Source organism: Chaetomium globosum, genomic scaffold (assembly GCF_000143365.1).
Source record: "Chaetomium globosum CBS 148.51 scaffold_5 genomic scaffold, whole genome shotgun sequence".
NCBI lineage: Eukaryota > Fungi > Ascomycota > Sordariomycetes > Sordariales > Chaetomiaceae > Chaetomium > Chaetomium globosum.
In genome coordinates this window covers 1000976-1021572 of record NT_165980.1, presented here as the reverse complement: position 1 = coordinate 1021572, position 20597 = coordinate 1000976, and the positions used below count along the sequence as shown (strand labels likewise).

The 20597-nt window shown below is 57.0% G+C and overlaps 8 protein-coding genes across 8 annotated transcripts in view; 3 read left to right on the top strand and 5 right to left on the bottom strand.

The window, feature by feature from the left end:
- Positions 1 to 473: 473 nt before the first annotated feature.
- Positions 474 to 2089, bottom strand: CHGG_07158 (actin; the record flags this gene model as incomplete). Its single annotated transcript, XM_001224813.1, has 7 exons — positions 474 to 704; positions 762 to 806; positions 842 to 1535; positions 1594 to 1624; positions 1719 to 1774; positions 1939 to 1969; positions 2083 to 2089. 7 exons carry the CDS (start codon positions 2087 to 2089, stop codon positions 474 to 476), a joined length of 1095 nt encoding a protein of 364 aa, XP_001224814.1.
- Positions 2090 to 3994: 1905 nt separating this feature from the next.
- Positions 3995 to 4798, top strand: CHGG_07157 (uncharacterized protein; the record flags this gene model as incomplete). Its single annotated transcript, XM_001224812.1, has 1 exon — positions 3995 to 4798. One exon carries the CDS (start codon positions 3995 to 3997, stop codon positions 4796 to 4798), a length of 804 nt encoding a protein of 267 aa, XP_001224813.1.
- Positions 4799 to 5008: 210 nt separating this feature from the next.
- CHGG_07156 (mitochondrial 54S ribosomal protein YmL7/YmL5) lies at positions 5009 to 6239 on the bottom strand (the record flags this gene model as incomplete). The annotated part of the gene is made up of 4 exons (XM_001224811.1): positions 5009 to 5134; positions 5190 to 5278; positions 5344 to 5939; positions 6013 to 6239. The coding sequence occupies 4 exons, from the start codon at positions 6237 to 6239 to the stop codon at positions 5009 to 5011; spliced, it is 1038 nt and encodes a 345-aa protein (XP_001224812.1).
- Positions 6240 to 6538: 299 nt separating this feature from the next.
- Positions 6539 to 8536, bottom strand: CHGG_07155 (uncharacterized protein; the record flags this gene model as incomplete). Its single annotated transcript, XM_001224810.1, has 3 exons — positions 6539 to 7128; positions 7223 to 7489; positions 7540 to 8536. 3 exons carry the CDS (start codon positions 8534 to 8536, stop codon positions 6539 to 6541), a joined length of 1854 nt encoding a protein of 617 aa, XP_001224811.1.
- Positions 8537 to 9375: 839 nt separating this feature from the next.
- Positions 9376 to 10545, top strand: CHGG_07154 (uncharacterized protein; the record flags this gene model as incomplete). The annotated part of the gene is made up of 1 exon (XM_001224809.1): positions 9376 to 10545. One exon carries the CDS (start codon positions 9376 to 9378, stop codon positions 10543 to 10545), a length of 1170 nt encoding a protein of 389 aa, XP_001224810.1.
- A 138-nt stretch (positions 10546 to 10683) lies between these two features.
- On the bottom strand, positions 10684 to 12709 carry CHGG_07153 (uncharacterized protein; the record flags this gene model as incomplete). Its single annotated transcript, XM_001224808.1, has 3 exons — positions 10684 to 11809; positions 11866 to 12424; positions 12538 to 12709. The coding sequence occupies 3 exons, from the start codon at positions 12707 to 12709 to the stop codon at positions 10684 to 10686; spliced, it is 1857 nt and encodes a 618-aa protein (XP_001224809.1).
- A 747-nt stretch (positions 12710 to 13456) lies between these two features.
- CHGG_07152 (uncharacterized protein) lies at positions 13457 to 14857 on the bottom strand (the record flags this gene model as incomplete). The annotated part of the gene is made up of 1 exon (XM_001224807.1): positions 13457 to 14857. One exon carries the CDS (start codon positions 14855 to 14857, stop codon positions 13457 to 13459), a length of 1401 nt encoding a protein of 466 aa, XP_001224808.1.
- Positions 14858 to 15411: 554 nt separating this feature from the next.
- The window catches only part of CHGG_07151 (uncharacterized protein), a gene marked incomplete at both ends in the record, with an annotated part of 5861 nt that continues 675 nt past the window's right edge, over positions 15412 to 20597 (top strand). Inside the window, 3 exons of the mRNA XM_001224806.1 lie at positions 15412 to 15810; positions 15879 to 16766; positions 16824 to 20439. Of these exons, the coding sequence (XP_001224807.1) occupies positions 15412 to 15810; positions 15879 to 16766; positions 16824 to 20439 (4903 nt within the window). The remainder of the gene's footprint in view (positions 15811 to 15878; positions 16767 to 16823; positions 20440 to 20597) is intronic.

The window sequence follows — 20597 nt, the reverse complement described above, 5'->3', positions numbered from 1 at the left end:
GCTAGGAGGGCAGAGGAAGTTACAGGTACAAACAAGAATAAACGGCGGCGCAAGCTTCATAAACTAAACCACCAACACTTCCACTCCACAACCACAATGACGAATAAACGCAAGATTCTTAAGACGACCAACTACGAACGAGACGTAATCACCACAGGCGCAGTAACAGAATGTATCATCAAGCTTGGCCTACTTGTCCGCGCCGCCCCCTGCACGCGCCAGCTCGCCCAGGAAACAAAGGCCCCCGTGCGTTCACATGTGCCAAACGGAGAATGCTAGATGCCCACCAATACCTGACCAGGGTCAAAACTTTTGTATGATATGAGACTCGCCCAGGACACACGCGCGCGGCGCCGAGGTCTTCCGTGGCGCGGCCGGCCTTGTCTCGCGACAATCCGGGAAGCTGCCCAAGTTCTGCGCTGCTCAAACGGTAAGCAAACGTTCCCGGTCGGCCGGCGGCATAAAATCTTACCTTAGAAGCACTTGCGGTGCACGATCGAGGGGCCGCTCTCGTCGTACTCCTGCTTCGAGATCCACATCTGCTGGAAGGTCGAGAGGGAGGCGAGAATGGAACCACCGATCCAGACGGAGTACTTGCGCTCGGGGGGAGCAATGATCTTGACCTTCATGGACGAGGGAGCAAGAGCAGTGATCTCCTTCTGCATACGGTCCGAGAGACCAGGGTACATGGTGGTACCACCCGACTAGGCGTTCGTTAGCTGTGTTTTCGCGCTTCATGGGCTTTGCCGCATTCAACTCACCATGACGATGTTGCCGTACAGGTCCTTCCTGACATCGACGTCGCACTTCATGATCGAGTTGAAGGTGGTGACGTGGATACCGCCGCTCTCGAGGCCGAGGACGGAGGGCCCTGGAACAGGGTCTCGGGAGCACGGAAGCGCTCGTTGCCGATGGTGATGACCTGGCCGTCGGGGAGCTCGTACGACTTCTCCAGGCTGGAGCTCTGGGCAGCGGTCTGGATCTCCTGCTCGAAGTCGAGGGCGACGTAGCAGAGCTTCTCCTTGATGTCACGGACGATTTCACGCTCGGCCGTGGTCGAGAAGGTGTAGCCGCGCTCAGCCAGGATCTTCATGAGGTAGTCCGTCAGGTCACGGCCGGCCATGTCGACACGGGCAATGGCGTGCGGGAGCGAGAAACCCTCGTAGATGGGGACGACGTGAGTGACACCGTCACCGGAGTCGAGCACGATACCGGTGGTACGACCGGAGGCGTACAGGGACAGGACGGCCTGGATGGAGACGTAGAAGGCAGGGGCGTTGAAGGTCTCGAAGACGATCTGCGTCATCTTCTCGCGGTTGCTCTTGGGGTTGATGGGAGCCTCGGTTAGGAGGACGGGGTGCTCCTCGGGGGCAACACGGAGCTCGTTGTAGAAGGTGTGATGCCAAATCTTCTCCATGTCATCCCAGTTGGTGACGACACCGTGCTCGATGGGGTAGCGCAGCGTCAAGATACCACGCTTGGATTGCGCCTCATCACCGACGTACGAGTCCTTCTGCCCCATACCGATCATAATACTAGCGGCGCGTTAGCCAGCGACCCCATATCGCAGAGATACCGGAACTGAAAGCCTACCCATGGTGACGGGGACGACCGACAATCGACGCTAAACGGCGCTGTTAGCTTGTCTGTTTGTGCCAACGAGCGTCCGGAGCTCGGCTTATCGCCGACCGGGCCGGGGCCGGGGCTGGGAGACTTACGGAAAACAGCGCGGGGTGCATCATCACCGGCGAAACCGGCCTTGCACATACCGGAGCTACTCGCATGTCAGCTCCGTCCATCCGAATACATTCTTGTGTGTGAAGCTATCGTCGACTGGGCGATAGAGCTCGCTGGGCGAGACGAGTGGGCCGCCGCTGACGACGCTCCGCCCACGATCGCCGAGTCGGTGAGCTAAAGGGGGGATGGGGGTCGCCTTACCCATTGTCGATGACGAGGGCAGCAACTTCTTCTACAGCACGGAATCCCAGTCAGTAGCTGCTCAACATGATGCAATGCGCGCGACAACCGATGGGGCCCGACCAAAAGAGGTCAGGTTTCGGGGATCGGGAGCTGTCGACGTACCCTCCATTTTGACGGCTGGAAAGGTGCAAAAAGCGGAAAAGGGGAAAATTAATTATTCAGCTCGTACGATCTCCGGATCGGCTGCGGAAGTCGTGATGGTATCTGTTGCGAAGCACGCAGCAGAGGTAATAAGAAGAGATGGCTAGAGTCGCGGCGCGAGGTTGGAAAGGGGAGGTGAATTTAAGGTCAGTGCTTGGGTTGGCGTGGGTTGAGAGAGGGGGATATGTGCGCGGGTGGAGGAAGGAAAGCCTTGGGTCCCTGCGCCCCATGTCCCTCTGAAAGCTGGACGGTTTGTGGGGCAGCAAGAACGCTGGTGGGCGGTGTGGGAGCTGGTGGGGTTTGCTAGGGGGCGGATGGAGCTGCCTGATTGGCAGAGATTACAGATTCGCCTGCCGCTTTTACTCTTTTACGCTGACGGCCTGATGAAAGCGAGGTTGGTTGGTTTGCGGGTTGGCCACAAGCTTTCGTAACTCGCTGTGGCTGGGATTCAACAAAGAATTCCACGTCAAAACATACCCGCCTGAGCACGGGAGACCGCGCAGGCAGCGGGAGACGGCAAGCCCTTGCTGTCTAAATTATTCGCCAAGGCATCACCGCATCGCATCTCTACCCAGTTCATCAACAGCCGGACAGTACGTGGCACGACAGTTACGGTGCAGTAACGCTGAACATCAGACTTCTTGGCAAGGCGTTGCCACACAGCAGGGGGGCACGGCGAGGTCCTGGCACGGTGCGCGGTCTAAAAGTCAGACATGACAGAGCTGACGTTGCCCAGGACTTTCAGCGGTTTCAACGACCATCACGATGGCAGAATAATCAATGTTGTGACAAAGAGATACGCATCACCACCTGGATGCCAAGCAGGCACCGTTTACCATTCCCGAGAGGAATCTTTGACGCGGGTATCTATCTCGGTAGCCTGGCGAGGTGTACGTATGCTGCTTGGCAGGTGTTGAACTCGAAACAACATTTCAGACGATAGCCTTGGATCTTATACCAGCCTGAAGCCGGATGCCGTGCACAACAACACCGGAGACAATGCGGCTCCACGGGCAGATCTCGTCCGAAGCAGCGTCCTCAGCGATGGCGGAAAAGGGGCTGACGTACTGGTCCATGCAGTGGTATCAGGGGCCGTTCTCCACCCCCAAAAGCAGTTTGGTCGATCCGAAATCTCGCCATTTCCGATCTATTAAAGGTCCGACATTGCCCAAGAAATGATGAACACCCCCCTAGCTTTCTATGTCTGTAGGTGTGTATGCACATAGTCCGGAAAAATAGCGGTCACAATTCTCCATGGTCCTAATGCTGAGAACCGACAAATTACCCCACGACTTTGGGATTATCAGAAGCTCTGACCATGGGAATTTTAGACAAGAGCGGCGACGAGGGGCAAGTGGGGCAATATTTTTTTCCTTGGCTTTGGAGGGGTAAAGCACAGACCGTGAAGGCGTCAAGAACCAGCAAGGTCCCGTTGGTCTGAGAGTAACATCAAGCCCTTGTAAAATACCTCAAACTTCTTGATCTTGTTGAGTTTGGTAACGAGAGTAGATATGGAATGTCGCCAGCCCTTCTCCGCCTCATTTTCTCTCTTCCTCCCGCTAGAGAACGCGGTGAGGGAAAGATATTTAAGATTCACGTGACAGGCGGACTAGCCTGTTTCGGATGGAAATTTCCTGAAGGTTCGCGAACAGGGCAGAATCACGAACTGTTAGCCGTGTCGGGCAAGACTAAGCAAGCAAATTCCAGTCTGGGCTTGACTTTCTAGAACAAAACCACTGGTGAGGATTGGAAAATATCAATCTACTTGCTCTATTCCTCTACGCACGCGTCTAAAGAGATACATCAGTGACATCTTCGGCCTCACAAACCGCCACTGCTCCAACTCCAATCCTCAACCCCTCCAAAATCCAAAATGGAAAGAAACCTCAACAGCTTGCTCAAATGGAGCATCGAGAACTCAGTTCCATCGTCGGCCCCAGCCGCTAACGGCACCAACGGCACCAACGGCACAACAGCCGTAACAACCCACTCAAGCGACAGCAACAACACCTCGACAACCCCCGCCGACGCCCCCAGCCAGACCAACGGCACCAGCGCAGCCGCAGCCAACAGCAAGCTTAACCCCGAGATCCTATCCGCGCTATTCGGCGGGCCGTCCGAGGCTGAGCTGATGAAGGCGGCGATGGAGGTGCTGACGGACAAGAGCGCAACGCTCGACAACCAGCTGATCGCGTTCGACAACTTCGAGCAGCTGATCGAGTCGCTGGACAACGCCAACAACCTAGAGCCGCTGAAGCTGTGGGCGCCGCTGCTGGGGCTGCTGGCGCACGACGAGGCCGAGATGCGCCGCATGGCCGCGTGGTGCGTCGGCACCGCCGTCCAGAACAATGCCCGCACCCAGGAGCGCCTGCTTGCGGAGGGTGGGCTGCCCATCTTGGTGGGGCTGGCTACGAAGGAGGGTGAGGATGTGGCTGTCCGCCGTAAGGCGATTTATGCGCTGAGCTCGGCTGTGCGGAATTGCCAGCCGGCGATGGATGCTGCGACGGCGGAGTTGAGTGCGCATGGGAAGGGGGATAAGGTGGATGCGGGGGATATGGACGCGGTGGATGGGGTGATTGAGTGGTTGAGGGGAGAAGGTGAACGGTGCGTCAACGGCGTGAAAACATTCTATGATGTCGGGATCGGATATCAGCGTCGTCGCGAAGAGCGGGGATAGATAGGGTGGCATTTTCTGCATGGTCGGCGTTCGGGATGGGTTCTAACTTTGAAGGCATGATCTGGGCGAGTCTCATGGCGAATTAGAAAAAAAGGGATATAGAGGAACATGAAAGAAGAAACGGCCGTCTTTATTCGTTGCAACGATGCGTTCTTCCTGTGATGTTACAAGTATACACAAGTGGTATTGTACAAGCAAACCTACGCCGCTCTAGTTCCGGACCTCGCCATAAAATGGCACGCCAAACGATTGCAGCAGTAGCCGGGCTTGCCTGTCCGAGGTTGCTGTCGTCTTGATGAATACCCGGCAGCCAGGAAGCATCTTGGCCGGATACATCTACCAAGCTGTTAGCTCATGGCAATGCCATCCAGCAAACCCGCTTTTCACTCACCCAGTAGTTGGCCTCCACCTCCGGGAACAGCTTGACCTCGTCCGGCGACATACCGAACGACAAGTTGCCTGAGCTATCACCCGTCGTCGCTATTATCCCATCCGTTAGCAAAACACCAACATCTCCAAACCCCCCAAGCAGCAACAAAACTCACCCCGAATCCCCCTCCAATCCTTGATCCTCGGGAACACCAAATGTACACACCGATCCAAAAACTCATAGGCCGCATTCCCATAAACCGTCGACTTGACACCGGCCCGGTCCCCAATCTTAATCCCCCACTGCACCACATTGCTCTTAGTCTTCGTAATCTCGGGCGTCGTCCCCGTCAGCGAGAGCAGCACACTGCGCGCCACCAGTAGATGGTCGGGCTCCTTGATGGCGTCGGGCACGTAGATGGCGATGGTGACCTCCTTGATCTCGGGGATGTTGTTGAAGGTGACGTCGCGCTCGAGGAGCGGCAGGACGGGGTTGCCGCGGGGCCCGCGCAGCGCGCGGTTCTTGTGGTAGGGGGACGACCCGTCCCACCCACGCAGCCGCTCCGGCGTCTCTTTCTTGGGCGTGCCCGGCGGCACGTGCGTGTAGGCGAGCGTCATGATGTCCGATGCAATCGTCGAGTGGTACGTCTGTTTGAGCCGCGGCAGGTTAAAGGGGCCCGGGACGAAGTCTCGCGCGATTGGGTCGGAGGAAGGTGGTGACTGGACCGGGTGGAGGGGGCCGCGGTTGTACTTTGGGGGGTGGTATTGGTATCTAAGAGAGGGTGTCTGGTTTTAATGGTGTTCGAGACGGGTTGGGCTGGGGGTGAGGAAGGGGTATGGCTTACCTCCCGCTAGGCAGCGCAACCTTCCTGTCGGCAGCACGCTTCCATGGCCTGAATTCCTTCTTCTCTTCATGGCTCAGTTGCGGCGCCGTGAGCGTCGAGTCTTCGAGGTCCTTTAAGCCCGCTTCGGACGAGGCGCATCGTATCGACCCGGCCGTGCAAGTCTGGCGTGATAATTGGGAAAGGTGAAGGCTACGAGCCGGCCTCGACAACCCACGGAGGCTCGCCATTGTGATATGCACGGCAGGATTGGAGTGACCGATACACGGAGCTTCAGCCAAAACCACGAGACGGTTCGAGGTTCACCAGGGAAATTTTCTGGGTCAAAGCTGCGCGGGCAGCCGGGGAAGGGTTAGGGTTATCATACGGACTTGCCGCTTTTATCACTACCACCACTCCATTAATTCGCAGGAGAAGCCATAAACACCAATTCAATCCTCTACTTTTAAACACCACCGGCCAGAATAAAAAGAGAAAAAAAAATCAAAATCTCTATCGCCAACTTATCCCCCGTCCAACATGCCTCCCATCAGTCCTCATCGCCCGCCCTATTGGTATTTCCCCTATTCTTCCCCCTCGGCTTGCCTCCACCCTTAAAGTGCTTCTTCCCCGACGCGAGCTGCACATCCTTAGGGTCGATGCCCTTCTCTAACGCAATCATGGCCTTCAATTTCCGGCCGCTCAGCTGCTTGCCCTCCATTTCCGCCTTGCCTTGCTCCGAGTACTTGTAGTTGAAAGGCCTCGACACGTGGCCGGCGCTACCCTGGCCGGGCTTGAAGAAGGCCTTGTCCAGCCTCTCTGACTTGGCTCCGCGCGGGAGCGGGAGCATGTCGGACAGCATGGAGGCGGTATCATCACCATCAATGGACATTTCTTCCAGCGCCGCGGCAGCAGCCGCTTGGCGCTTGGCCGGGAGGTGCGCGACGTCGTACAACTCGCGGTTGAACTCTTGGGCATCCTCAATATCCGGGGGCGGGGTGACATAGAGAAGCTTGCCGTTGACATAGTCCTTGAGGATGTACCTCGCGGCACGCGACCTGTCTGGTTGTCCGAGACCCTGCGTCATGAAACCCCTGTGACGAGCGTATGCGCTGAGCAGCTCGTCGCCAGTCGGGATTCCTGTGCCACCTTCTTCCAAAGGTCGTGTGCGTATTTTGGATACCGTAGATGGCCTCAATGAACGCCCGTGGAATCCTGGTGGCGACAAGCGTACCGGGCCCGCTGTACTCGCGCAGCTGGTCGATGGGAAGAACACCATTGACAACAAGCTCGGCCTTGGTGCTGGCAAAATTGGGGAATACGAGACCTGGGCAATCGCACAGAATGATCTTGTCGCTGTAATGGATGGTTTGGAAGTGCTTTGTCTTGCCGGGAGTCGCCGAGACCGACACCTTGTGGGCTCCGAGAAGAGCATTAATCGTGGACGATTTTCCGACGTTGGGGTAGCCGACAAGTCCGACTTGGAGTTTCTTATCCGGTCCTGGTACAAGTTAGCGTTGAAGGCACATCGGAAATCGGATAATTACTCACCTGCGTCTTTCGACGCGTAGCTAAGGAGCATGCCCTCCAGCTCGGCAACGGTCAAAATCCGGGTGTCCGCTTCGCCATCCTCCTCTTGTTCAGCGCCCTCTGTACCAGGCTCACCCTCACTCTCCTCTTTTGATTCGTTTTGCCCTGAAGATGCGCCACTCCCGCTTGGGCCGGCTTCCTCTTCCTCCTCCTCCTCCTCACTCTCCGGCCCCTGGGCTTCGAGCAGTTCCTTAGCCAGTTGGGCCGAAAAGAACCGATAGGCAATCCCAGCGCCTTTCAAGTAGTTGGCCCACGCTTTTCTCTGGGCGTAGGTCATCATGTCGGCCTTGTTGATGAGCAACAAATTCTTCTTCTTCGGATCAACGTCCTTGACGTACGCTTCAAGATCTTCGGACCGGAACATGAGAGGGTTTCTGGCATCCACGATTTGAATCACCAGATCGGACCGCTCGATGACTCTCCACAGCTGCCGCCAGACCTCGAGATTGCGCTCAAACGGTGTCATCAAAAGATCTTGTGTCTCCTGGAGCTCCGCTAGACCCTTCCGCCACTGCAAAAAGCTCTCCCGCTCTAAACGACCGAGCTCCTCGGGGGTTGTCGACGCATCCCATTGCGGCCTCCTCGGCACGGTAAGACGGGCCTTGTGTTCCCTCTGCTTCCCGAGTACTACCCTTTCCTCAGCTGCAGAAAGAAGGTAGGGGTTGCGCTGGTCGGTATGAATGATCTTGACGTTGTTCGTCTTCTCGGCGGTAAAGTCGGTTCCGGCAAGCTCGGCGGTAGCCAAGAACTCGTCCAAAGCGCCCTGCTCGGTGACGGAGCGCATCTTGACCCAGCCGGCCTCAGCTCTGTCGTTTGTGATGTATTCCTGGCCCGTCGCATGGTCGATGCGTGTGACTGCGCCAACTCGTTTTCTGTCGCCGCCTTTACCCCCGCCAAACCGATCTTTCATCAGTTGGTTGCCGAGGCCGACCGACTTCTTGGACTTTGCAAGCACCATAATGGGCGATCAGCCGTCCGGCTACGGGTTGCTACAGGTGTTATTCGGTAAAGACAGCACTGTTACGGTGCTGACTTGGTTGTGCAGTTGAAAATGAAAGTCCCCGTCTTCAGGGCGGGGTGTTTGATGTCGGGGATTGCTGATAAATACCGATAGAGGGGCAAATTTGCCAATGGTATTTGGCTGGGCGGTGCAGGGGAGTCATAGCCTGATCTAGGTACCTACTTATTTCGCCACAATATGACCAAATATGTCACATGTTGAAGGCTTCATAGAGTGGTTTGAACGGTTTGTTGGCATTCCCAAGATGATTGAGAAGTAGGTTTCCATATTCCCACCATTGTCGAATTGTATGTACATTGTGTAAGAGTAGAGTGTCATTACTTCGTACTGTCATGTATTTTTTCGGCTTGTGACGGCCCTATCGATAAGATAAGCAGTTTTACCCCACCAAAATATTCATGTGCGTCTGATTTGCACGGTGAGGGCCTCCGTCAATTCTGCTTGGACATTCATCATGTGTCATTGCAAATCCAGACAGAACTTCCATACACACACACACGACCTTACTTCGACTTACCACTCCGAACCACATTTACTTGTGCTAAACCATTATATCTACCCATACCATCAACACCATTTTGTTGTTTGAACTGTAACCAAAATGCCGAAAGGAAAGTGGATGTACGCACTCCCCGCAATCCCCTTCCATTGCCACTCAATCAACCGACGCATCTAACCCCTCTCTCCGCCACAGCAACAAAAAGACAGCGACGCACTTCACGCTCGTGCATCGCCCGCAAAATGACCCCCTCATCCACGACGAGTCGGCGCCGGCCATGGTGCTCAACCCGACGCAGCGGCCCAACAAGTCGGCGCGGGGCCAGGGGCTGAGCGAGCTGGCATCCGACCTCGGGTCGGACGCGATGAGCATCCGCGACAACGAGGGCGAGGCCGCCAACTACGGCGTCTACTTCGACGACACCGAGTACGACTACATGCAGCACTTGCGCGACCTGGGCCAGGGCACGGGCGAGGCCGTCTTCGTCGAGGCCGACCCCGTCGGTGGCAACAAGGGCAAAGGAAAGGGAAAGGCCAAGCCGCAACAGTCGCTCGACGACGCCCTGCGCCAGTTGGATCTGAAGAACCAGAGCGAGGATTTGTTGGACGATGAGTTGCTGCCGAGCAAGAACCTGCAGCGGCTGACGTACCAGGCGCAGCAGGACGTGCCGGATGCGATTGCGGGGTTCCAGCCGGACATGGACCCGCGGTTGCGGGAGGTGCTGGAGGCGCTCGAGGACGAGGCGTACGTGGATGAGGAGGCTGGCGAGGATATCTTCCAGGAGCTGGCCGAGGATGGGCGGGAGCTGAGCAAGTACGAGTTTGAGGAGGCGTACGACGATTTCGAGGATGACGACGAGGGGTGGGAGTCGGACCGCACGGTGAAGGCGGGAGAGCAGATTAAGGAAGATGGTGTACCACCGCTTACCGACACGAGCAAGGCGCAGGTCGGTAGCGAGGGCGGGTCGGACGACTGGATGACCGAATTCAACAAGTTCAAGAGCGACCAGAAGACCGAGAAGAAGCCCCGGGCGGCGGCCGCACCATCCGAGCTGCAATCCTCAATATGGACTACAACGACCAACGGTGGGCGGAAGAAGACAAGAAAGGGTGCCATGACAAACCCGTCCGCCTACTCGATGACGTCGTCTTCATTAGTAAGGACGGAGCAGCTGGGCATCCTCGATGCGCGGTTCGAGAAGATCGAGGAGCAGTACAACGCCGACATGGAGGACACAGCCTCCGTATCAGCAGTATCGACCATGTCGACAGTGCAGGGGAATACGCGGCAAGACTTTGACGGGATGTTGGACGAGTTCCTCGGTGACTACTCCATGTTCGGCAAGAAGCGGGTGAAGAAGGGCAAGTGGAAGAACGGGATCCAGGATTTCGACGATATCAGGCGAGAGCTAGGCCCGCCTATCATCCCGGAGAAATACAAGTCGTAGTCAACCCTAGGGCACCAACAAAATATAAAAAAGATTTTAAATAGATCGTTCGTCATCATATATATCTCCATACAAATGCTATAATCTTGCAACGGCTACCACCTCCCACCTCCCACCTCACAACCAAACCATCACACCTTAACAGCCCATATACCACCCCAAACTACTCACGCCCTCCCCCAGCGCCTGTACCTCCCCACTCGGCCCCAACTCCCCCAACAACCTTCCCACCACCCTCACATCTGTCACCTCCCAGAACCGCCTCACCCCCTCCACAAACCGCTCCGCCGCAAGATCCACATTCCCCTCCTCCTCGGCCGCGAAACAAATCCGATGATACTGCCACCCCTTCTCCACACGCACCTCATCATTGGCACTGAACATGGACCCCGTGGCGACCAGCACGCGGAAGGGCTTGGTCGTCAGCCAGATCATGAGGGCGGCGGCCAGGGCAGGGCCGTCCAGCACGGGCAGGTGCGGGCCGGGCCCGCGCGCCTGCCACAGCGGGTGGGTCTCGAGGTGCACGCGCAGCCAAATGAACATGCCGCCGCGCGGCCAGCGGAAGGAGTAGAGCGTGGTTTTGGATACGGCGAGCGGCGCCCATTCGTCTGAGTCGGAGTCCAAGGAGGAGGTGGGGGCGGGGGCGGTGGTGATGAGGGTGGCGCCGGCGTCGAGGGTGCGGCACATGCGCGCGACGCGGCGCTCGTAGGAGCCGCGCAGGCCTTCGAGCCAGCGTACCCAGCCTGAGGTGTCCCAGCCGGTGAAGGCGGCGCGGTCGCGTGGGGAGCGCAGGAGGGAGAAGGCGGCGCTAGACGCGCTGCCGCTACCGTTGCTGCCGAGGACGAGCTCGGATATCAGGCCCTGTACGAAGCCTGATGGCTGCTGCGTCGTCGACTCGGCGATGCGCTCAAACCGCTCGATGAGTGCTGGTTGTGCCGTGATCCAGCCCAGGCGGCAGCCCGGCGCGACGGTTTTGGAGAAGGTGTCCAGGCGCACTACGCGACCGTCGGTGTCGAGTGAGAGGAAGGACGGCGTGAGCGAGTCGAGGAAAGGGTAGCCTGAGGAGCGGCGGGGTTTGGGGTGCGAAGAGGCGGGCGGCGGTGGCAGACCGCGGGATTTGGCTTCTTCGATGGCGGCGGAAGGGAATTGGAGGTACCAGTACGGCTCATCCTCGACTATGACCACGTCATATCTGCTACAGACGTCGTAGATTTCCTTCTTGCGCTCGACAGAGAGGACGATGCCTGTGGGGTTGTGACCGAGGCTGAGAGAGGTCAGCAGAAGATAGGAGGGGCGACGGGTTCCCGGGTTGTTACTTACGTGACAGTGTACATGAGGTGCGGCCTCTTCCCCTTGGAAGGGTCCCAGTTTGCCAGAACATCTTCCAGGCCGCCTAGTCCCTTTACTACCATGCCGGATTCATTCGCCTTTACGGTTACGACCTGCACGCCACGCGGCTGGGCCTGGCCGAGGATGTTGGTGTACACAAATGGCTCGCAAAGAAGACCCGGGCGCTCGGTGATATCATTGACACCCTCAGTCCACTGGTCAACAAACAGGTCCAGCGTCTTGGAGAAGCCGTCGGTCGAGCCGCAGGTCAGAATCACCTCGGGCCCGCCCTTATAGGGAGTGTCTTGTTGCAGATTCTCGCGGGTGAATTGGCGCACCCATGACAATAGCGGCGGATAACCGGCAGCGAGGCCGTATTGTAGCACCGTGGTAAGGTCAATCTTCTTCACCGGGTCGCTCTCATCCACTACCTTGGGTACTACGATATGGGTGGCTGCTGCCGGATCCGGCGATGATGTTGGTGGCACTGCAGTCTCGCCAGGGTGGTTTGGCGATGGCGTCCATCTTTCTGGCTTTGCTGCTTGTGCTTCTAGAGTATCAAAGGGAAAAAAGTCGGGATGGGGGAGGCCTAGTAGGGGAGATTGAATGAGCCTTGGGTGCCATTGGGGACCAGATAAGCATTGGGGTTGGAATAATACGAACCGCCAGCAACGTTCAAGATGCCTGGGATCCGAAAGAACTTGTATGCCTCCTTGATCTTGGAGGGCATCCGTCGCTTGGTGACGACGGAGTAGTGGTGGCTGAGGTCCAATGGCACCGGCTTCTCACGGCGGCCGAGACGGACGCGGCGATGTGAGGAGCAGAGAGCGTCCATATTGTATGAATCTCCTCCGAATGCTGTATGTACTAGTGCCGATGTTGCAATTGGAATTGAGCCTTGTTATCCTGTGACGCAGTGGAAAAACAAGCCAATTTTCGAGAATCCAAGGTACTGCGTCCTCTGTTCGATCTCATGCCGATAAGAAGAGCAACACCAAACATGGGATGGATGAGATTGGGGGCCGCTCATCCCGACTGCCGTCGGAGCGGGAACCCTGAGCCCGAGACGGAGACATGCTTATAAATCGCCGGGCCCGGTGCATCCAAGAAACCGTTTATCGCTACCAGCATGGTGGGCGGGAGGAAACCACTGATTCCAGAATTAGTGAATCCGCTAGCCCCACTTGAGTAGGGAAGTCTCGATGCGGAAGTTATCCCTCGGCAGGAGCCAGTGTGCCAATATTTCAGGGCTTGGCCTTGTTATCTCTGTGCCACACAAAGCTATTCGTACATACAAGTATGTATGGCCGACCCGGATTCCGAATTAGAACCACGGACCTCCCTTGTAACATATTACCGGCCGGGTCTCGTGTCGAGTCGGTGGTCAGACCGATGCGCGCGCCGGATGTAGTGCCGATCACCACCCAACGGTCAGTCGAGCCGAGCTGAGACATGCATGCGGCTCCGGCCTCGTGCGACTTGATTGCGCTAAGCAGTTTGACCTCGCCCCATCCCGCTCGGCCAACCATCTGCTGTGCAGTGAAGGTAGTTATTATTTGTTTTACGGGAAATGGCATCAGATTTAGCTCCCATCTTGGTCTGGCGAATATCCAAAACCTAGCTCTTCGAGAGATCTGGCTTTCCTCCCTTGCACTTCAAACTGCAACTTGGCCTTGGCATAAATCTGCCTTTGCCAGAGCAACTCCGGACTCCAATGCGGCGGTTCTTTTCCCGGCGTCCCTGAGCGTTTGATCCAGTCATAAGTCTGATTGATATATTCGCCATCAGCGCCCTCCGGCCAAACGTGAAATTTGGGCCCCTGCCTCTCCGCCTCCTCAGCTTCCCATTGCCTCATCTCCTTCACCGACGGCAGCGGCAAGAGATTCGCCCATGTTCTCGAGAACACCGCCGCCTGGCTTTCAGAGAGCGCAAACGGAATTACCTTGACCGGCAGTCTGGTGAATACCAGTGTTGGGTGATCAATATGGAATAAGTGTTGGTACGTGTTGTGCACTCGGGTCCCTTGTGTTACCACCGGTGGTTCGAGAGAGCGGAGGAACGGGAAGGCAAAGAGGTACCCAGTGGCGTAGATGATGGCGTCGATATCTTTTTCGATTCTCCCGTCCTGGAATCGGACACCTCGTCCTTCCGGCAAGAACTCCTCGATAACAGGAACCTCTTCGGCACCGCAATAATCCAGATTGGCTTGCGATGTGGGCGATCGCACCGAGAGCAGCAGCGGTTTCTTACAGACACGGTTGATCTGCGCTGCGATATCGAGCCCTGATGCGGCATTCCCAACAACGACCACCTTTTTACCAGTAAATTGTTCTGCAGTCCTGTAGTGTTTGGAGTGAGAGATAACACCGGGGTGTGCCTTGTGGAATTTTCCTGCTCCCTTGGTGTCGGGGATGTAAACCGCAGTGTAATGGCCCGATACGACGACGACGGCATCGTATGTTGCGCTCGTCGTCTTGCCCGTGAGGAGGCACGCCGTGTCCACATCCCACTGGTCTTTCCCGTCAACCACCCTCAAGTGAACGTCCTTCACTTGTGTCGAGAACTGTATGAGGTGCCGGATTTCTTTGGCGTATTCAACTACATACTCCTGAATATCTTGCCGAGAAGGGAAAATGAGCGTGTCCTCTTTCATCGGAAGATCCGAGTATTTCATCAAATCCCGAGGAATGTTGGTGTGCAGGACTTCGTACATAGGCGAGGGGAAGACGGGCGCCTCTTCTCCTTCGCGCGGCAGAGGCGGGTCCGGAGGACAATAGGGGCTCGTTTGAGGGACATGCACCGTCCCCGAAGGCTTAGGACTGTAATTCCATACCCCGCCGACTTCGGCCTGCTGCTCAAAAATGTCGATTTTATGAAAGGTCTTTTGAGCGAGCAAGTATTTGGCCGCTGCAAGCCCACAAGGGCCGGCGCCGATGATGGCAACCTTCTTGACATCAAAGCGTTCGGGCTGTTGGGAGCCCATGACAGCGCGAAGGAAGGAAGGTTTTATCTGAGATTTTAAGCGATTGACGGAAAGACCTGAGAAACGGGTCATTTACACACCTGGTAAGGCGGTTTTCATGTGATGTATCATGAAGTCCAATGGTTGGTGTTGAGGGGTAAATAGCAGGGGTAATATAGTTACCGTTTCGTAAATTACCTACTTTTTACTTCTTGGCCCAGGCTCGGTCAGCCCACCGCCTTCTGTTTTGAGCCTGAGTTTGACCAGGGTAGGTGGGCGGCATGTTGGAGCTCCCTTTCATCGCGTCTCTGCCATCATCATTGGATCATTGGAGCTTGCCGTGCTTTCTGCGAGCGAAGCTCCGGAACACACCAACCTCAACAACGCACACAAGTAGTTGTCGACATCCGACCGTTCTCTTTGTGGCGTCACCTCCGAATTGACCCCCACTCTTCTCCCTTGCGTCGCCACGCTTAATCAACCCACTGCGACCGGCAAATGACGATTCTACAAAGAGCTTTGGCGACACCAAATTGATGCCGTAGCTGCTGTCCTCTCTCGGATTACCTTACAACATGGCGACAACCAACGGCGATGGCGCTGCCAATCTGGCTTCGCTATCTGGGATTCCAATCGCGCAGTTAAATCCCGATTTGCCCAATCAAGCTGCACGCGCCGTCCGCGGCGAGGTTACCATTACCTGGCCCTACAATTCCGTCACCAAGAAACTCGCCTTCCTAATCGCGGAGCCCGACGTGCGCCTTCGCCGCGCGAAAGGGCAAATACGGATAGAGCTTCAGGGCCCAAGCGCGAAGGCTGCTTCTGAAAGTGGGCTCGGGGCCGGCGATGAACTGCTCTTCAGCTTGGATGGCGCGGAATGGTCCAAGGATGCCTCACCTGGGCGCATCCCGGGTGCCAGAGTCGAATGGCAACTGCAATTCAATCAGAAGCTTGCGCTCCAAGTTCGTATTCCGGTTAGAGCGTTTTTCTTTAGTTTTCCTGACGCCTTTAGGTAAAATTCGGCGAATCGGGCGAGACAAAGTACATTAGCATCGATAGTCCCACGGCCAAACAAACGGACGACCTGATGGCTGAAGCGCCTCGGATAGCCACCCCCGAGCCAGAACCGACCTTGCTCGAAAATCCCACCACCGTTCGCAAAATATCGGAATTCACAGGGAACGAGTACCCCTCGCCAGCCTTTGTCAAGCGAGCCCGGCTTTCATATGGCGCTCTTTTCGAGGGCGGTTTCGACATATTCGAGGAAGATGGTGGAGTCAAGGGTAGAGGTCGAAAAAGAACGAGGTTTGGTCGCGACAGCAGCGCGTGGCGCTACAGCAGTCAGTCACCGAGCCCCGAGCGTGATACGCCGGTCTCAGACGCCATGGACGAAGATCAATTGAGAGACGCGACCCCTGGGTCGTTGCCCAAACCGCAAATGGCGGACGAGGGTTGTCAAACCGTAGAGGTCGAGACGGAAACAAGTGATGCTAGTCTTCCGAGATGGGAGAAAACCCCGGTCCCGCCAGAAACTCCGACTCCTCTCTCCCGGAAACCCTCAGCAGCGCCTACCCAAAAGCAGCACACTCCAATTCGCGAGGTCACCCCCGTCGCCCATATCCTTCAAGAGGAACCGGGCCCTGTAGTACCGCAACAAACCATCGATGTACCGTCGGAGGAGCCCGCCTCGACTATAGAATCAGCACCTACCACGGAACCGGACCGACACTCACCTTGGCCACCGGCCAACAGGGGAGAGTCCCAAGGGCAGCCCTCCACAACGGTTTCTCACCCAAATCTGCCTGCAGAAAGCAACGCCGAAGCAGTCCCAAATTCTCTGTTCGGCCCGAGATCTTTTACCTCCAACTTCTCTTCTTTCGGTGTTGGTGCGCCCGCTCAAGTGGAATCAAGCCTGAGCCTGGCTGAGCAGGTCAGATTCGGCTTTTCTCATATACCACAAACAACGCACTCTCCGTCTCCATCACAGCCCGAATCTGTCCCCGAGACAGGCTTGCACCAGCAAGATCCGTATCCGATGGCATTCCTAGATAACGCACCTGTCCTCCAAACACATTCCGAAATGGACACTTACACCAATGCAGCGGACAAAGAGCAGATGGCTGTGCAAGGCGAAAACATGCCTCCGGAACCCCCCGCGATTGAGACTTTTGGTGAGGGTCAATGGGAGATGTCGACACAACCCCCGCACTACAATTCGATCGAAGGCGGCCACTTCGGTACGGATGCTCTCGAGGAAGGGTCAAGGGCCCCAGCCGAACAGCTCTCGTTTCATGCGGACATCCCCCCTGACAGGGTGCCCGAGGGCTTTGCCAGCTATGGGCATGAGAATGTGCCCGACAGACATGAGGAGCAACCGCTACAGCCAGCATTACCACACGATAACCAACCGCTCGTCGAAAATGAGGATACTATTAGTGATGACGAGGTCGGCGTTGAGGAAGAGAAGGACGAAGGCGCCGAGTTCGACGAATACGCCTATGGTGAGCAAATCGAAGAGGGCGACTACGACCAGCGCAACTATGATAAGCCCTCTGATGACGAAGACGACCTCTCGGAAGAAGATGAGGAGGTTGAACTCGAGACAGAGGAGCGTTATGGCAACGACGAGGTGTACGACGATGAGGATGGCGAAGGCGAAGAGTGGGACGAAGAGGAAGAGGAAGAGGAAGATTACGAGAGCGGCGAGGAAGACTACGAAGAAGAGGACGAGGACGACATGAGCCGTTACCAGCCCAGAAGACCTGCTGCGCCAGTGCCGTCAGGGGAGCCCGTCGTTATTAGCCTGCTCTCGGACTCTGAGGACGAGGACGAACCTGTCCCAGAACCGAAACAGCCCGCGCTTGCTCCTCAAACGGCACATGCTCCGGCGCCTCCGGCAAGTTCGGAAGCACCGTTCAGTCCAAAACGCGAGGACACGCCGAGCGTGTTGGAGAGCGTGGAAACAAGCGACACGGAGGAGGAGCAGGTTCCCAACCCCGTCTTCGGCCAGACCGATGTTGTCGATTTCGCCACCCGAAACGTCAATATCATCCAGCACCCAAAGGCGCCGTTGGCAGATCTGGCTGCTCGCGCCGAAACCTCGCAGCCCGCCGCCCAATTTCCTGGCTCATTCGGAATATCCAGCGCCCGAGCTGAGTCGTATGTCCCGCAACCCCAACTGGTGCTCAGCGAAGAAGGCCCGTCGGACCTCCGCTTTGTCTCGCTATCGAAATCTCCGCCTGCACCAAGCGAAACTTCTTCGGAAGGTCTTTTTGTCTCGCAAATTCGCTCCCGATCCCCTGATGCAGAGGACGAGCCCGCCGATGCGGACTCCATAAATGAGCCCGAGCAGCCTACTGAAGTCTCTGCAGATGGTGACATGGACCCGGAGCTAGAGGGAGCGAGGGCTCAAGATGAATCCTCGGACATGGAACCCGAGGAGGAGGAGGAGGAGGAGCGGGAGCAGAAGGTGGTGGAGGAGGAAGTGGAGGAAGAGGAAGTGGAAGAGGCCACCGCCCAGCCAACCAAAGTCCAAAACGATGATACCAGCCTTCCTAATGCAGATGATGCGTCTTTCTCTGGCCAGGTTGAGATGCCAGAGGACGTTGAGGCCGTCACCTCGCCAACCAAACGCCAAGACGATGATGCTGGCCTATCTGACGCAGATAATATGTCCTTCTCCAGCCAGGGTCAGATGCCTGGGGAGGATGAAGCCGCCACCCGGGCAGCTGAACCCCAAGACGATGATGCTAGCCTACCCGACGCAGATAATTTGTCCTTCTCCAGCCAGGTTGAGGAGGATGAAGCCGCCACCCGGGCAGCTGAACCCCAAGACGATGATGCTAGCCTACCCGACGCAGATAATCTGTCCTTCTCCAGCCAGGTTGAGGAGGATAAAGCCGCCACCTGGGCAACCGAATCTCAAGACGATGATACTATCCTACCCGATGCGCATGATCTCTCTTTCTCTAGCCAGATTGAGATGCCCGATGAGTTCGGGGAGAGCGAAAGTGAATACATGAGCGTGGACGAAAATGCTCCATCCAACGTTGCTGTCACTGCGAACGTTGTTATGGCAGCTCTTGAGGTCGAAGAGGTCGAACAGGTCGAACCGATCGAAGAGGTTGCGGTTTCCGAGAAGGGCAATGTCTTCTCTTCTGAGGAAGACGTCGACATGGTTGATGCGGGCTCGTCGCAGGTGGACTCCGCGTCTCTGAAAGAAGTAGCTTCCAGCCCCTTGCGGGAAAGCTTGGGCGAGACGGCGGCTGTTGCCAGCCTCGTGGTTACCGAGGTCACACCAGAAGCCGCCACCAGCGCTGCTGCTGATGGGCTTCTTCCAGAGGCCCAGTCCTCTACACAACAAGAGCAACAAGTTCCGTCTTCGTTTTTGGCGGACCGAGAGCTGGCCGCAGCAGGATCGTTGCAGCAGATGGTGGACGACGTGGCTTCCTCCACTTTTGGCTTTCAAACTCAGGTCGACTTCGCGGTTCCAAAGGTGCCCGAATCCTCCCAGGAGCCTCCGGCTTCAAGTCCTGTCGATTATGTGGTCACGCCGCCAGTGGAATCTCAGCCTGGGACTGGCAAAGGCCTTGCTCCTAACAATGAGGTTATCAATGGCGCAGGTGGTGTTGACGCCTCGGTTGTAGAAACTGCCACTAAGGCTCCGACTAGCGATACTTTACGCGCGAACACCCCAGCTGAACCATCCTCAGTGCCGCCATTGGATGGGGCTCATGACCCTCCCGTTGAGGATGGACGAAAGCAACTCGTGGAGACCGAGGAATCTCAGAAGAGGCAGGAGACACGGGAGACACGGGAGAGTCTCGAAACAGCTCAGCAACCTCCGCCCTCGCCAAGAGATGAGCTAGAAGACGAGACAATGATCTTGGAGCAACTCACCCAAGAGCAACAGCAGTCGTTCGAGTCAGAGGCCGCCGAGTATCAAATGCGAAGCCGCTCGCCCACCCCCGACCTCAGCGTCCGACTAGCCCGTCAAGCCGTGGCATCCAAGCGTCACAAGAAGGCCACCGAGCCAGTCCGAACCAGCCCCCGGCTCACCCGCGCGCGATCCAGCAGTCTCCGCTCAAACGGCACCAATGGCACCCCGGAAAAAGAGAAACCAAAGGAAGACCCTAGCGTCAGCCTTGCCAGAGCAGCCCTAGCCTCGCCATCCAAACGCGCCGTCGAGGCCGAGGCCAAGGTCGAAACCGATGGCCCCGCCCCAACCACATCCACCACCACCACCTCCACCGCAACCGCTCTCAAAGCCGACCTCACCAAACGCCTACGCACCGAACTCCCGGAATGTGTCCCACTCAAGTCCCTCCGCACGCACCTCGACAAATTCCCCAACATCATCGCCGTCGTCACCACCTCGCCCCCCACCCAGCCCGCGCGCGCCAAGCGCGGACCCCGCGAGTATTTCATGTCCTTCCACGTCACCGACCCCTCGGCCGCCCCCAACGCCGTCGTCGAGGTCCACTTGTACCGGCCCCACAAGGACTCCCTGCCGGTCGTGCGCCCGGGCGATGTCGTGCTGTTGCAGCGCTTTCAGGTCGAGGCGATTAGCAAGAAGGGGTGGGGGCTGAGGACGGGGGCGGAGAGTGCGTGGGCGGTGTGGGAAGGGAGAGGTGGTGTTGGTGGGGATGTCGGAGGGGTGGGAGATGGTGTTGGTATTGGGGGGATTGGGGATGGGGATGGGGAGGGGTTGGTGCCGGCGACGCAGATCAAGGGTCCGCCGGTGGAGGATTGGGAAGGGGAA